Raw genomic sequence first — 17,112 nt, 5'->3', positions numbered from 1 at the left:
TGAAGTGTCTGACATTCTAGTACGCTCAGGAAGGGAATTCTGCTAGGTTAGCCTGCAAATGACCCTGCATTTAGTAACACAGATTTAGCTCAGGCTTTCGTACAAACAAGAATCCTCCACTATTAATCATCTCCAAACACAGGGTGATGGATTCTTAAACAAGCATTATCAGAGTCTTGCTGGACCTTATCTAGAAATCTGAAAGTAAATGCTTATTAAAGTGAACTACTAGATACATTTATGTACTCAACATTGAGAGAAAAAAAGAGGGAAAGAAGGAAAAGAAGGAAAGGCAAGGAAAGGGGAAGAAAAAACAAACACAACGAAAGGAAAGGAAAGCAAAGAAAAAGATGAACTGAATAAAAGAGAACCATAAAATTTAACTGTTTCGCTGAGCGGAAATGCCTGACGTCTTATCACATAAATGACATTTCTTATCATCATAAAAATTTGTGAATGGACAGAAAAAACTGGAATTTTAAATTCTAATTTCTTTGAGTTTACTTTTAGAAGCTTCCTAGAAGTAGACTGGGCATTCTTTTAATACCACAGTGGAAGCTAAACAATAGAACAATAACACCCTTCTGACAACCGGCACTCCCTCTGCAGTTATAAATCTTAATCTAATCAATAATGCCTGAAATTGAACTGCAGACCTCAAAAGTAGCAGCCATTCCTCCCCTACTTTTCCTATCTTCTCCCATTCCTGGGGGGTTGGATAACGGCAGAGCAATTTCCATGTCATTTCATAGAGGGAGGAGATTGACTTAGTTCCAATCTCTTCATGTTAAATTAAAGTAAACGCTGCTCTGGTTAAAAAAAAAAAAAAAAAAGCAAGGAAATATATGTTATTCCCTTTAAGATTAAAGTTTCTTTAAAATAATCTTTAGTACAAACAAACTAGAATATTGATTACTTATCATGTATCAAAACGCTGCCAGAATTATATTTTCTATTTCACATTAGGACATCTCCAGGAAATTTACTGTAAAATCGGAGCACTCGGGGTTGCAAACTGAAAGGCTATAGCATCCTCTACAATTGCCAGTTCTTACCCAGACACTTTATCTCTGAGCATACTAGAAAGAACAAAAGCAAAAACCTCAGTGCTGCATCCCCAATTTATACCCTGGCCTTCGTTTGCAGCACAGCAATCCCTGTTTTAAGAATCCTATTGTATTTTTTTTTTCAGTCAGGTCTTTTCAGAGTCAGTGTAATTTAGCTACATTCAAAAATTCAGAGCCATAGTAACAAGTCTTCATATTAAAAAAAAAAAAAATGAAAGGTGCATTTGAAACTAAAGCTATTCAAGCAAGAATGGAGTGCCTGAACATTAATTTGCAATCACAAGGACACTGGGAAAATATGAAAGGTCCTTGTCATTACCTCTCCTAGCTAACTGCTAACCCCACTTTGAGGAACTGAAGAAGAGATGAAAAGGAGGTCAATGTAAATGAAATTTTCACTGCTAGCACACCAAATAGCAACTTAATTTTCAAAGCTTCCAATAATATAATAAACTCTCTGTGTCCCTAAGTGATGCTGGTACACTCTGTGAATGCATGTGGCAGGGGGTACCCAGCCAACTGGCAGATGTCACACCGATAGCTAAACGTAAGGGGGAAATGTTAAATAGACTCACTATTCCCCCAAAGTTACACTCTGGCTTGATGTTTTACAGGTCAATGGGCTCTTTTACATTTTTTATTCTTTAAAATATTTCACTTTCTTTTTTCTTAAAATTACTGGCATTGACTTTGGCATAGAAAATTTAAGATCTCAAAATGCACTTAAAAAATTGCATAGAAACAAAATTATGAAAAAGTGCCAACAGGACAAAGTGAAGAAAGCAGAATCAAATGCTCATCAAATTACATTTGTAATTATGTTCTATGATTTCTGCTTAAACACAAGCTAAGTTGAAAGGACAATGGTATTAGTTTAATAGGTTTTGCACAAAGAGGACATAGGCATTTCTCGGCATGCTCAAAGTACGTTAGTAAAGAAAGAGAAACATTTCAGTTGGAAGGAGAGTTGCATGTCACATTTCTAGAGTTCAAGACAACGTAGAGCATTAAATTAGTATCATCACGTAGCTATGGCACCTCATAAGAAACCCAGGATTCCACCGACTGGCTATTAGCAAAACAGAGTTGATGATGGAGGTCTTTTGATGATGAATTCAAGAGACTCCACATCTATATGTTAATTAGTCACCCTTTTCCTCATTCAAATCAGCTTTCCAAACATCTTCTACCCCTAACACCCTACCCCTTCCCCGCTCCACCACACAAAGACACCCAAAAACCCCTTGTCTACCATTATTTTTAGTCAAAGGTTTTATATGGTAACATGTGCCTGACATTCTTCTACTTTGTATACATAATGAGCGCCAGTTCTCATTTCAGTAACCTCCAAGCCCTCATTTTCCATTTCACAGGCGGGAATATTGACATACTGCTTCATCCCTAGATAGGACACATATCTGAAAAACACATATTTAAGGATGATAATGCTAAAGCAAATGTATGTACATGAAGAGACTGCTGCTGAGCCACAGGCAGGTGGCAAGGAGATTTAGTTTTATAGTATTAGTGACGCATTTGTGTTGACTCTTGCTGAGTCCCCTTGTGACGGAGAACACAAATATTTTAGATTGCTGTCCCGTACTGTTTTATCTATGCGTAGGGACATTCAAGTTCTAGCTAACATGAAAAATTCTGACTTTGTCATGTAATTGGTCAGGGAAATAATCTGGCCAACATGTGTAAGAAATGTTCACTTATGTAGAAAATTGGGGGGAAAAGTTGGTGATGGTAGAAGACTTTTTTTTTAATTGGAAATCCTCTTTAAATTTGCTTTGCAGCAAAGCAAAGCTGTTGCATGAGACTGAAGGATGGGACCTCTAATTTGTATAATCTGCCACTTAGTCAGTACAATTCTGAGAGCAAGAATGGGGTACTAAAAGTGATCTTGTTGGACTAATGACATAAACTCGGTGTCCCTGAAAACTGCGACTTACAACCATCTAACCTAACCTACAGCCAAGATCTGAGGCTCAGAATTGATGAAGATATCAAAGGGGCAGGGAGCATTGTCTGTATGACACTGTTAACAATTTCCTTTGAGAATACAAAACACAAAAGTATCAGCAGGCTTCGGAGTTTAAGGATAAGTAGCAAAAGTATCTGTGAAAATCTTGGCATATTTGGGTCATCTTTAAAATTGTAAATATTAATAGTGGCCAAGTAAGCTGTCTTTTTTAAAACTGCAAACATATTTGTAACAAAATCACCATCACTAAGTAACAGCATACACATATTCCATTTCGCAACTTTACAATAATAAAAATGGACTAACCCTCTTCTCTCCCTAAGCAACAGTACATCACTCAGTCACGCCTTCCATATTCACCAAGAAAGGAGTATTTTATACATAATCAAATGGCAGTATTTTCTATTTTGCTTCACAGAGGGTAATGGTGTCTCCTCTGAAACTGCGTGAGATTGTTTCAAGGTTGCGTTTATAATTCCAATAACAAGGACATTAAAAATTTCCCTCAAGAACATAAGGCAATAAAATAATTCCCTAAGAGAAAAGGGAAATGGTCTAACAGCCAAAGGTAGACCTACCTTGGCGAAATCTATTTTAAAGGAACTGAGCCCTAAGAAACTAATCAACTCTATTTGCAGTTCTGCTACGTAAGAGAAGTTAGTATGTGGATACCACAGCACCATAAACGCACTTTTGAAAATCTTTATATATTAAGAAATTTTTAGAGGATATGCATAATCATGAATCATTTGGAATCAAATATTAAAATCAAGAGTTTTAGAAACATTAAAACATGAAAACCTTGGGAAAGCGAATACCTTTTCTGATACCCGCGTAAGTGCTAGTCAGTCCGTTCCTCTTCTTGCGGTGTCGATAAAGCCAGATGCTGAAGACCATGAGGATGATCCAGCAGGCCGCTCCGATACCTGCTATGAAGGCCGGCTGCTTCACGACGTCAGAAATCTGCTGAGCCAGGCTGACTTGGTCCTCGGGTGACACGGGGTTTCCGTGGGAATCTGAAAAGCCATCTTCTGATTAATGTGGGCTTCAGACTCAACGCAATAACGCACGCACTCACTTGTGGCTGCCACTGCTTTGTTAATTTCTGGATAATGATTTCTGTTTTTCCTCTCACACCACTCACCACCGTCAAACAAAACAGTTCATACTGTTTTCAGCAAAACTGCACAATGCTATTTATTTCAACTCAAAGCAAGCGAGGCAGCTGTACAGAATCATGCTTAAAGACGAAAGCAATGGCACCTGCTTCTCTTTCCCACCCAAAGAGCTCTGCAGGTTACTGCTTAGATTAAGTCTCACAGGACAGCGCTAACTGAGAAAAATACAAAAACATAACACTAAAAAAATGAAATACTTTCATACACGTACAAATAATACATGTGCAAATAAGGAATATTTAATAAGTATTTACAGACAAGATATAAACTTTCTCAGATTTCTATAGGCATGCTTAAATAGTATGTTCTAAAAAAAAGAAAATTTTATTTCCTCTCTAAGCTAGATATGGAAAAGTCTCTATACGTGTGTATGTACCCCCGACACTAACACTATATTGTAAGACATTTAATTGTCTTAGAAACACATTAATTAACGTAAGTTCAGAAAGACCTATACAATTCAGGATCAGGAAAACCCAAAGAAAAATTAACATAATGTTACCATTGGAAGAGCCATGGATAATTTCTCCATTAAAATAACAATCACGGTGAGCAACAGACAAAATAGTGTTGAATATGTAAAAGAATTATAATATCAAGGGTGATGAATAGTCAAAAGGGCTCATATTTTCTGCTGGCCATTTTCATTCAATATTAAAAAATTGATGGAATATACGGCTAATAAAATGTACTTAGTTTACATTTATGTTTTAAGCCTACTGAGTTTTTTCAAGCCCACCATAACACCCAATCACACAAGAGGTCTGCAAAGTTGCTGTAGAGAACTGGAGGCTGTATCACCAAAGCAATACCTAATTTTGTTGGCACTGAGTGGTATCAACCCTGAGGGTGCCCACTGTGCAGAATGCTCACCTCTGTCTGCAATTTTGATGTTCTTCCCCCACCACATCTGGTGAAACAAGAAGGTGTTGGCCCATTTCATTAGGATTGGTGCTTTCTTACTATTAAACATTTGACTCTGATACATATTGTTGTCATGAGTTCTTAAAATTTTATGTAGCCTCAGCATTGATTTTGAATCTAAGTTTAACCTTCTCACAGGTGTCTCACTGATACCCTTGACAATTTCCAGTTCCCTGCTTCCCTCCAGCTCCTCAACATGGTCAATCCAGGTATATCTGCCTTACACGACTGACTTTTGGTGACCACTTCCCTATGGGATATGTAGACACAACTTCCTTGACTCACCCCAGTGACGCCACACCCCTCATGGACTGTGCAGATATGCCACAGTGACCGTTCTCAGACAGAATGTGACCCCATGGAACTTGTGCCATTTGCTCTAAGAACCCGCCAGTTGGAACTCCCCAAAGGAAACCTGCCTGGGTAATACCTGCAAGGGCAAAAAGGCCTCAGTGCCTAGGTCTCCCCTCTCTGGACCCCCACCTGCTGGTTGAGCACACTGCCCCGGTGGCCTCATCGGCCCTTGTCGGCACACCCTCTGTCCCATGGATCTGTGAGTAACAAACTGCTTCAGTTACTGCATGTGTTTTTGTTGTGTTGCCTCCTCTGAGTCTCATCTAAGCAACACACTGGAAGGTTTTAACTTTCCTCCCAGTCAAGGCTCTCCTAGGAGGGGTCATATTGACAGGAATAAGCTGGACACAGGTCAGATGAAAGCCACAGGGACATCTGCCGGTATAAACAAGTTTCCTGTGCGAGGAACACCTGGTCATGTGTGGAACACTGAGGCGTTATGCTGTTTGCCAGAATTAAAAAGCATCCTGTGAAAGGCACAAAGTGAACACCCACAACCAAATTCTCCAAAGCCCTGTCAGGGCAGGACTAGAGTTTATAGCCACTCTGCAAAGAGAGACCTTAAGACCAAATTAGAAAGAAATACAGCAATTCTGCTAATACAATCTGCTTTAAGAGAGAAATATTTTTCAATCCAAAATACATTTTTTTCCAGAAAGATAATTGGTATAACTCATTACACATGAATAACATTTTTTTATGCATTCTTCTTTCAATGGATATTTTTCTTATTAAATGGCATTGCATCTTGATAAGAAAACTGGAAGGAAAAATAAGCAGCGTTCAATGATGAAGGAAACAGCCTTCAGGAAAACTGCACCCCTTTCAATGCAAAATGGCTAAATTCCTTCTCATGTTGTACGAGTGTGTGTGGTTTTTCAGTTTGCTTTTTTCTTGAACAGAATTCCAGATCTCATTCTATAGAGGGTGAAAAACCTATTTTCACAAGCAGTTACCTGCCTTTCTCTGTTTGTTGAATGAAAGTTTTATTTCATGTTCCAGACTCTTTTATTACCTCTGGTTATCCTAAGAGCACTTCATCCTCTTAAAGTTCACCAAGCAGACCTGTTCTTCTTATTCCTAATACATTCTTTGTATCTGCTAGGTTTATAGATTTCATGGCTATTTGTGCAAGGTTAAGATGGGTAGCCTCAGATAATATGGAAACATCCAAGAGAGGTCCTGTGCAAGCAACCAGATGGACTTAACAGACTCAAGTGTGGTATGACTAATGAATTAAAACAGGCACTCGCTAGCTCAGTCTTTGTCTCCCTGCAGCTGAGCCTATATTAGGAGATGGAAAAATGGAACTCATTTATAATTTCAAGGAAACCAATTTGGCCCCCATGGTTTCAATCTTAAATAAATAAAATTATACCTGGTCATTTTCCCAATTTATCTTCCAAAAAATAGAACTAAATAATCTTCAGTCATAAAAATAGGTAAGCAACAATAATATATATAGTCATCATAATGTTAACTTATTTCAATGTTAATAAATTCATACTGAAATTTAACAAAATTGGGCAAATATTTGAATATCAACTATTTGCTCAATCTAAACTGTTTTCCTCCACATCTTATATAAATTTGCAACAGATGCATCAAGCAACTCATTTTGTTATGGTTTCTTGTGCTGCTTCAAACAAACCAGGAGCTATTTTTGTTTAAAAGTTTTATTTCTATATATAATCATTGGTTATTGTTTTAAAAAATATTTTGTTTTACTAGTTTTTGGAGAACAGGACGTTTTGAGTTACATGGAGAAGTTCTTTAGTGGTAACATGAGTGCAAAAAATCAAATTTTAGCCTACGGCTGTGAAAGAGAGAGCACGTTTTCCCTAAAAGCTTGAATGGAACTCTCATCTAATGGAGCTGTTGGGAGGAGGCTTCCTGGCCAGTGACTTAGTTTTGTAGTGACCCCATTCATCTGCTTGTAGTCACACTGGGGGAGTGAGCGGCACCCTGTCTAGACCTGTACCATTGAACACTCCCATAGATGATGTGTTTCTTTCCTCCCCTTGCTGCAGACCCCGGGTCCACTTCAGAAGCCCTGTGATAAAGAGGCTAACTCATCCACCTATGATCCTCAATGTCTGTGTGGAACAGAGTCCTCACCCCACAAGTGGACTTTGGTAGATTTATTGTATCATAGGATAGAAATTCTGCAAATGTATCTATTACTGCAACTCGCATTGTCTAAACAACGGAACATCAATAATATTCTTCAAAATAAATGTGAAGTTCTTTAAGTATAGCAAGGAAGTTTACGAAAACCAGGTGATTCTTAATTTTGTTTTGAAATGATCTCCAGGATGTCATCAATATTATTAACATGCAAAAATAGTATGTAATTGTGAAATACAAAGCTTCATACATCGGATCCCTTTTGATGATTGAACAACTGATTGTAATATTAGTAACATATACTAATATTTCACTAGTAATAAAATACTACTAATGCTTAACCTCTGATCTGGAAGACAAAAACATAAAGGTGCTATATACTTCTTGGCATCATTCATAATTTAAACACAGCTTCTAAATATTTGAACCTTTCTTCTTCCTTTTCAGTTACAATGGTATTTTGTCATTGTTTTGCTGTTTGTTTTAGAATTTACTACCATGCACTTACTAATTTGTACTTTATGTTCATGCTATATTGCCTAGAGTGAACCGTGGTAATGAAGCTTTTGATTTTTTTTTTTTTAATTCATCTAACTATGTTTGAGGCACAAATTGTATTTAACTTTCTAAGCAATCAGCATATAAACATATTTTAATACTTCTTGTCATCTCAATCTATCTTTTGCTATAATAAGCAATTATAATTTTAAATAGACACTACATGTAAATATAAATTGGTCATTGCTATAAACTTCTAATACCTGGTTTAAGTTTTAAATAGAAGTTTGCTTGTTGGATTTTTTTTTTTTGAGATGGCGTCTCACTCTGTCACCCAGAATGGCGTGCAGCAATGCAATCTCAGCTCACTGCAAGCTCCACCTCCCAGGTTCACGCCATTCTCCTGCCTCAGCCTCCCGCATAGCTGGGACTACAAGCGCCGCCACCACGCCCGGCTATTTTTTTTTTGTATTTTTAGTAGAGACGGGGTTTCACCCTGATAGCCAGGATGGTCTCGATTTTCTGACCTCGTGATCTGCCCACCTTGGCCTCCCAAAGTGTTGGGATTACAGGAGTGAGCCACCGCGCCCGGCCTGTTTGATTTTAAATCCAAGCAACCGTGAGTTCCATGAAGGTACAGACTGTCTTTCATGTTCACGGAGGTATCCTTGGTGCTTAATAAATAGGATTTGTTGAATAGATAAAAACATTATCTAGGACAGGATTAGCATAACATTGAATATGGACAGCCTTTTGCTTGAAATATCAAAAATGTGTGCTTGGATATGTTCAAGTTTAGTTGAGATATCTATGTCTATATATCTGCATCTAGTCTCTCTCTCTCTCTCTCTCTCTCTGTCTCTCTCCCCTATATTTTAAGTAAAGCTAACACCTTTTTGTAGCTCTAAGCCATATTCCATATTCTATTAAATTAGCAATGGCGGTGGCTCAGCCAAATGCAGAAGAGCAAGGCGGGACCACATGGTAGAGTGAAAGACTGTCAAACTGGATCCACACTGACACTCACCCAGCTGGATGAACTGAGGCTCACTCTTCACCCCGGGCCCAGCCCCAGTGCTGGCTGCCACTTCCACACTGTATCGGATTCCAGGAACGAGAAAGGGAATGACCACAGAAAAGGTGGAACCGTCCACTGTTTTGTTTATGTGGTATCGAGTTTCATTGCCCAGACACCAAACCTGTAAGAAGCGAAAGTCAAGCTGTAAATTACCTACATTAATGCAAAGATCAACACAGGATTGCAGTTTTAGACCTAGACAGAGTTCAAAACGGTCATGCGCTACCATAAGAAGTTTCCAAAGTCATTTTTCCCTAAAATCTAGTTCTATGAACAATCTTCTATTCAAATTTAATGGTAAAAGTAGTTTCAAGGTGTCTTTATTACTTTCTCATATACTTTTAAAAGGCTGTATCAGGTAAGTCTACAAATCTGTGCTTGAAGGTAGAAGTTTCCATCAGCCTACTTCATTAGGATTTCTTAACAAGACATTATTTGCCAGATAAATAAGTAGCTCGCCGATAGCTGTGTCTATGCAGATCAAGAAGAATACCATTCAACATTTGCATTCTAGGCATGATGACCAGATATTGTAAAACAAAAATGAGTAGGAAACTCCAAGTCTCGTACTTTACTTCAATCGTTCTCTGGGATCAATCTGCCTGGCACTGACACTGGCACATCACAGTTTACTAAGAGTAGCTGACTGAAAAGGAAGGAGAGCTTCTGAATACGCTAAAGCAGTTTGCACAACTAAGATTATTAAAAACAAAACTGCACAGAAGGGGTAAGCCTCATCCCAGGATTCTATTCACCCTCCGGTACACTGAACTGTATTGTTGGTGAGGGAAAGTTCGCCCTCCGATCGTCTATTTAAATGGGACTATCAGTGCTTCACAGCATCCACGAGATCATAAAGAATAGCAATACGTATTTGATGTGAAAAAACCTTTCTTCTAATGGGAAAGTTAGAGCTACCTGATTAACTTGGCTAATAATATTTGTGATCAAAAACTATTCTCAAGAAATTGAGATTTTCAAACTATACTATAATCCTTGTTTTAAATTTCACTAAAAGATTCATCACCAAGTGATTTTCTGCGACGTGTAAGAACTTGGATATGGTGCATGACAATGTTCAAACTCAGTTTCCGTAAGAAAATGATCTATAGAAAAACATGCACATTATTACTATTATTATTTGAGATGGAGTCTTGCTCTGTCGCCCAGGCTGCAGTGTAGTGCTGCCATCTTGGCTTAGTGCAGCTTCCACCTCCTGGGTTCCAGTGATCCTCCTGCCTCAGCCTCCTGAGTAGCTGGGATTAAAGGTGTGCACCACCACACCCAGCTAATTTTTGTATATTTAGTAGAGATGGGGTTTCACCATGTTGGCCAGGCTGGCCTCTCAAAGTGCTGGGATTACAGGGGTGAGCCACCACGCCCAACTGACATGCTCTGAATTCTTTATGATGTCCTCAAGCAATATATACCATTAACTTTAAGTACACAATTGTCTAAACTGTAATAGGAAGTGAGATTTAAAAGAAATCTAAGTCTCCTCCATCATTTATCCTTTTACTTTTTTCTTTGAAAGTTAGTATTATTTTAATACAGTTTCAATACATAATACCAAGAAATGGTCAGACCCTATACGAGGAGCTGACCATTTGGAAATAAAGACTCTTTTTTGTTTTGTTTTGCTTTGTTTTTGTTTTTGTTTTTTGAGACGGAGTCTCGCTCTGTCTCCCAGGCTGGAGTGAGCGGCGCCATCTCGGCTCCCTGCAAGCTCCGCCTCCCGGGTTCACGCCATTCTCCTGCCTCAGCCTCCCGAGGAGCTGGGACCACAGGCGCCGCCACTACACCGAGCTAATTTTTTGTATTTTTAGTAGAGATGGGGTTTCACCGTGGTCTCGATCTCCTGACCTTGTGATCCGCCCGCCTCGGCCTCCCAAAGTGCTGGGATTACAGGCGTGAGCCACCGCGCCCGGCCAGAAATAAAGACTCTTTTGTGATTTTTTTTTTAAACCCCAATTACATTATACAGCTGAACCAAAGCCACAAACTGATTTTGTACCAGTCAATCAGGTTCAGCAAGGCATTTTATTATTTTAAATTGACCGTGAAGTTAAGTGAAATCCACCCTTTTGCATTTCTTCAGGAGAGAAATGAGTTTTGACTCTTAGGTGAAAATGCCTACATTCCACAGTTTACCTTGAGAGCTGAGACATCATCTCATTTTAAATCCTTAAAAATCTTCTATAACATTCTATTTTCCTAGACTGACACATAGTATCCTGTCAATCCTCAGTATGGAGACAGCCTTGAAACTCTTAAGAAAACACTTAAAAGTACAGAGACTTTTAATGCCTCAATTATGCTAGAAAATCTTATTTGAAACATATGAAAACATCCACAGTGCACTTATGGAAGTCTTTTAAATACTTTAAAAACCACACTGTTAATATACACACATTTCATAAAGAGGTTTCTCAATTTGTTTTTAAAACTATTTTGAAAATAAAATAAAATTCGGCTCAGGATACTTGGTTACTGTACAGATTAATTTGCTACTCAGAAGAACATGTACAGTCTTATTTGGGCCTTAACTAAGAACGCACATCAGAATCGCCAAAAGATTCACCGAAATATATGTCCAAGGGCCCCTGTCAGACCAACTGAATCAGAATTTCAAAATCACTGAATAAACAAGAAAGCGTTTTAAAAATAATTTACATGTTGCTATTTGGACCAGCAGATGGCGCCAAATATCCACAAACACACACCAGCTTTTTCTTTGTGAATGGCGGGGGCTGTCCATCAGGACATTCGTACCCACACATTCTTCTCATACCTTATACTCTTGGACCATTCCATTTTGGGTGCCTTCTGGAGGTGGCTGCCAACTAACCAGAATTGCAGTTCCGTTTCCATCATTCTTCGATACGGTTACACCTTGGGGTGGGGCACTGGGTGCTATTAAATTGTTTTAAAAGGTAGGTTATTACAATGTGCTAGAGAACACTGAAAGCGGGTTATTAATATCAAAACCAATAATAAATATTTAATATTATTTCAACATATGCTTTTTTTTTTTTGGGGGGACGGAGTCTCCCCCTGTCGTCCAGGCTGTATGTAGTACAGTGATATGATCCCAGCTCACTGCAACCTCCCGCTCCCGGGTTCAAGCGATTCTCCTGCCTCAGCCCCCTGAGTAGCTGGGATTACAGGCGCCGCCACCACGCCCCGCTGATTTTTGTATTTTTAATAGAGACGGGGTTTCACCACTTTGGCCAGGCTGGTCTCAAACTCCTGACTTCAGGTGATCCACCGCCTCAGCCTCCCAAAGTGCTTGGATTACAGGCGTGAGCCACTGTGCCCCGCTGCATATGTTTTAAAGATGTATTTCATCCAAGTCTGAATAGTCCCAAACTACCCAAGTTGTTCCTCACTCAATGCTAATTAACTGCCACTGTGAATTTTCCATAACCAAAGTTAAACACCTTGTTCCCACCAAACCTCCCAGGACAATTCCTATTTCTTCCACCCTGTAACTCTAGTCTCCTGTTCTCCCTCAAAATGTTCAAAAGCATGAAAATGAATGTTAATCATTCATCATAATTATTTATACAGCCAAAGCGACAAAGACATGTTGGGAAATATCATGCTGTAATTTAATGTAATCTTTTACCTTTATGTAAATATTGTTTAATTTCTAGGAATAGGGTGGTCAGCTATAGTGGTTTGTCTAGAACTGAGGTGTTTTAAGAGAGATGAGATTTAGGAAGAAAATGTTAATCCCGGCCGGGCGCGGTGGCTCAGGCCTGTAATCCCAGCACTTTGGGAGGCCGAGGCGGGCGCATCCCGAGGTCAGGAGATGGAGACCATCCTGGCGAACACGGTGAAACCCCGTCTCTACTAAAAATACAAAAAACTAGCCGGGCGCGGTGGCGGCGCCTGTGGTCCCAGCTCCTCGGGAGGCTGAGGCAGGAGAATGGCGGGAACCCGGGGGGCGGAGCTTGCAGGGAGCCAAAATGGCGCCGCTCACTCCAGCCTGGGCCACAGAGCGAGACTCCGTCTCAAAAACAAAAAACAAACAAAAAAAAATGTTAATCTCAGAAAGTCCTGGGCAAATCAACACATTACTCCAATCATGGATCAAAACAAACAAATAGAAAATGCTGAATGTAAAATAAACCAAATGGAAAACAATTTCATTTTTAAATGTGAATTTTAGTTCTGAATAAATTTCTGTATATCCTTAAGTAATATAATGTTCACATTTGCACATTTGTAGGCAGGCCACTATTGAAGCAAGTCAACTATTATAGCATTTTGCTTTTCTAGTTTTCTAAATAAACAAATACTGTTAGCAAAATGTATGTTCAATGTCAAGAAAGTTAATAATTAATGCCACTCTTAACATTCTAACAATTTAAATTAAGCCAGTACAATCCTAACAAATATACTGCACTGCATGGAAATCATACGCTTCATCATACTTGCCTTCTTCCAGGGTCTTGGCGAACTTGATTTCACTATCTGCTCCTTGAAATTCATTAAAAAAAGGGCGAGCCTTAATTTCATAGTTGACTCCCTTTCTGAGATCAGGGATAACCACACTGTTTTTGGTTGGGGTCCTCACTTCGAAAACTAACCAGTCTGATTCTCCGTGGTTGGCTCCAGACGGCCGATAGAGAATTTTATATCCTTGTATATACTGAGACTGTTGATCTACCTATTAAAAAGACAAGTAAAATGTAATTATTCATACTATTTTACTGGTTCATTAGAAAACAATAAAAATTAAATGTTATAAAATGCACAAAATTCTGTCTGGCTTCATCCCACATTCTTACACAAGAAATGTGTCAGAATTAGAAAGGAAAAAATAAAACTCATTAGAATGTGGACAACATGAGTGTGCTCATAGAAAATCCAAAAGAATCTTCAGCTAAAACATTCAAGTAAGTAAAATACTGAAAAAAATCCACTATCTTTTGTAAATCTTCAGCTAAAACATTCAAGTAAGTAGAATACTGAAAAAAATCCACTATCTTTTGTAAGGTGATACAAATTTCTGTGGCATTAACTTCTATGCTTCATGCAGAAATGTGAGGCCTGATGGCAGCTCTAACACTGCATGTAAGACACACCTGGGCCAAGGGGATGAGAAGCTAAAATGTTTGATGACTCTCTGATTTTAAAAGCCTACTTAACACTACTTGGAAATATCTCCAAGTTTAAAAGATTCATGTAATAATGATCCTATCACAAGTTACATATCATAGTTAATACTATCTGTTTCTTTCCTGAGACAGGTCAAGTTCACTACTGCAGCACAATAAGAAAAAAATAGGCTCAAGATGCAACATTTTTCTGTTTAAAGCCCAACTAATAAGCACTGTAATAAACAGTGTTACACTGTAAAGTTATCATTAATGTACAAGTAGGCAACAGATAGTTACATTTTATATGCATTATAATGATCTCCCAGACGCTTAGGAAAACTGAGATCAAATATTGTAACAACTCACTGTCCAGTGCACTTCCATGGAAGAGGAAGAAAGGATGGTAGGGTTGTGGAGGTGCAGAACAACATTCCCCAGCTCTCTCTGGACCTGCTTGTGGTCCACCCCCTGGCTTGTTGGTGGAACATCTACAACAATTCAAGAAAACTGTGTCAGTTTCTACACAATGCTACTGAACTGAATGAAAGCATGGTAAAACAAACTTTTCATTCATAGCAACTCTCAGTTAAGTAGAATACAGGCCAGGCTGTGATTCAGAAAAAAAAAAAATAATAATAATTTAACCTTTTTATTAGGATCAGGAAAGTAAGAGGGGATAGACATACAGAGAGAGAGAGAATGCAGAGGACACGTATTATAGAAAGTCAAAAAGAGCAGGAAGCAAAGACAACAATGGCAAATAGCAACATTGAGTGGCTCCTCCTACCATGCCATGATCACTTTCCTGATGAAAATGAGGGCACTAGTGCAATGCCCTCTGAGTTTATGAAAACCTGTAGTGGTCCTAACTATACAAGACAGAAAAGAGACTGCAATTGCAGCAGAGTGGCTAAGCCATGAAAAGAAAGGAGATATGGTTAGTGGAAACCAAGAACAGAAAGAAGTCAGATACTTTACATCATTAAGATGAACTTGGATATTTTCTCATATAAGGTATATGGTAAGTTAGTGGCTACAATGGAGGTGATACAGATGCCACCAAGGAAGTAAAATAAAATCAATCTGATTAGATTCATGAGAAAAAAGTACTTAACATTTATGTAATTGATGATGATTTAGTTTAGTTATTGTGTCATCGTAAAGAAGGTTTAATAAAGAGTTCTTAATCACAGCAGCCCCCAAATTTTAGAAAGGAAACTAAGAACACAGTAAGAATGAAATGGCTACTAACGCTAATTTTTTTTTTAATAAGCTTCTTAAAGTCTACACTCAAAAAACATTTGCCCATTTCTGAAGCGGTTTTCTAAACAGGTGTTTTGCTTTGTTTATAACAGTAACAGGGAATGCTTGGGAGGAAGTGAAGAAAATGTTTTTTGGACTTCAGAATTCTCTTTCTCAAAGTATTGCATGTGGGCACCTACATTCCAGATTATTCCATATTATATAAAAAAATTAAAATGAGAATTTTAGTTTACTGAATCATTAAATACCTTCAAAGAATTGATCTTGGGTAGAAAGCAAAAGCAGGAATACTAAGAATGAGACTGCTAAGTATCTCGGATGAAGTCCAGGGAAGCTAGGCAAGTGGAAGAAATGACATCAAGATGGACATCAAACACTCTTACATATTGTTTGGTTGTTTTTATACTTAACCTAGAAATTAAGCTGATAAATAAACAAGATAAAAAAAAAAAGAACTGGGATAATTCTGTACTTCATCTTACTTTACCAATATTTTTGGCTAGGATCTGCCCTCAGGATAACTATTATCACAGCCTCTATGTAGTAAACACTTGACCATCAGCTTTCCATCTCTTCCTTATCCACTGGTATCATTTGCTCCTATGACTTAAACTGCCATCCATTTCTAAGATAAGACTGAAATACTTGGAATAAAACAGACTTGGGTTTGCACACCACCTCAGCAACTTAAAAACCGCATAACATTGGAACAATTTCTTAACCTCATTATTCCCCAGTTTCCTTGTGCTTCAAATGGTAATATCAAAGGCAGCTAATCCTGAGGGCTGTGGTAAAAGCTGTCTTGTATTAGACATAAAAAGTGCTTTTCCTGAGAGCAGGGATTGTGGACCCATGGTATATAGCATAGTGCCATATACATAAGTGTTGCTTAATAAACATAGGTTCAATTAAAATGTATTCACATGTGGAAAACACACACATCATGTCAGCTTCCAAATATCTCCCTCATACGTAAGCTCCCATCCTCACAAAATCATCTCCCTTTCAGAAAGTCTCCTCAAATACAGAAATAACCATTTTATCTGTAACTGCCATGGTCTGCATCCCAATCCCGAATTCCTCTAATAGGAGATAAACCCACCAGTCAGTTCCTTCATGGAAATTGCTAGATTCTCCCACTTAGTACCCATGACAGCAACAGGAGTCTATAATATCATAATAGAAACGTTCTCATCGGAGAGAAAAAGGGAAAGTGACACCTAATAAAATAATTTTGAGAAGCTTACAAATTGATCCTCTTACTGTTTTTGTTCTCTACCTCCTGAAAGAAATGTATGACAATGTAAAAGGTCTTTCCCAATATTCACAATTGACTTAAGGAAAACCTAACTGCTCCAGCCAACTGTTTCCCCCAACGTGAAAACTTCACATACACAACCTCCGAGGGGAGACTATCCAGGCCCCACTCACTGATGATAACTGGTATCACCTTAGGTATGATATATATGTTCTGTGTATCTGTACATCCTAGGGTCCAAGAATGATGCACAGACAGGACACGTGGGTG

At 38.4% G+C, this 17,112-nt stretch overlaps 1 protein-coding gene across 4 annotated transcripts in view; it reads right to left on the bottom strand.

The window, feature by feature from the left end:
- LOC105485564 (roundabout guidance receptor 1) overlaps positions 1–17,112 on the bottom strand; it is a 1,159,905-nt gene that overhangs the window by 50,977 nt on the left and 1,091,816 nt on the right. For all 4 annotated transcript variants that reach the window (XM_071092571.1, XM_071092572.1, XM_071092573.1 and 1 more), the window contains 5 exons: positions 14,688–14,809; positions 13,657–13,888; positions 12,005–12,126; positions 9,163–9,334; positions 3,873–4,070 (listed from right to left, as the gene is read on the bottom strand). In XM_071092571.1, coding sequence (XP_070948672.1) covers positions 3,873–4,070; positions 9,163–9,334; positions 12,005–12,126; positions 13,657–13,888; positions 14,688–14,809 — 846 coding nt within the window. The remainder of the gene's footprint in view (positions 1–3,872; positions 4,071–9,162; positions 9,335–12,004; positions 12,127–13,656; positions 13,889–14,687; positions 14,810–17,112) is intronic.

This window comes from Macaca nemestrina, chromosome 2 (assembly GCF_043159975.1).
Source record: "Macaca nemestrina isolate mMacNem1 chromosome 2, mMacNem.hap1, whole genome shotgun sequence".
NCBI classification, from domain to species: Eukaryota; Metazoa; Chordata; class Mammalia; order Primates; family Cercopithecidae; genus Macaca; species Macaca nemestrina.
Note: the sequence above shows the minus strand (reverse complement) of the source record. Positions and strands in the feature narration are given on the sequence as shown.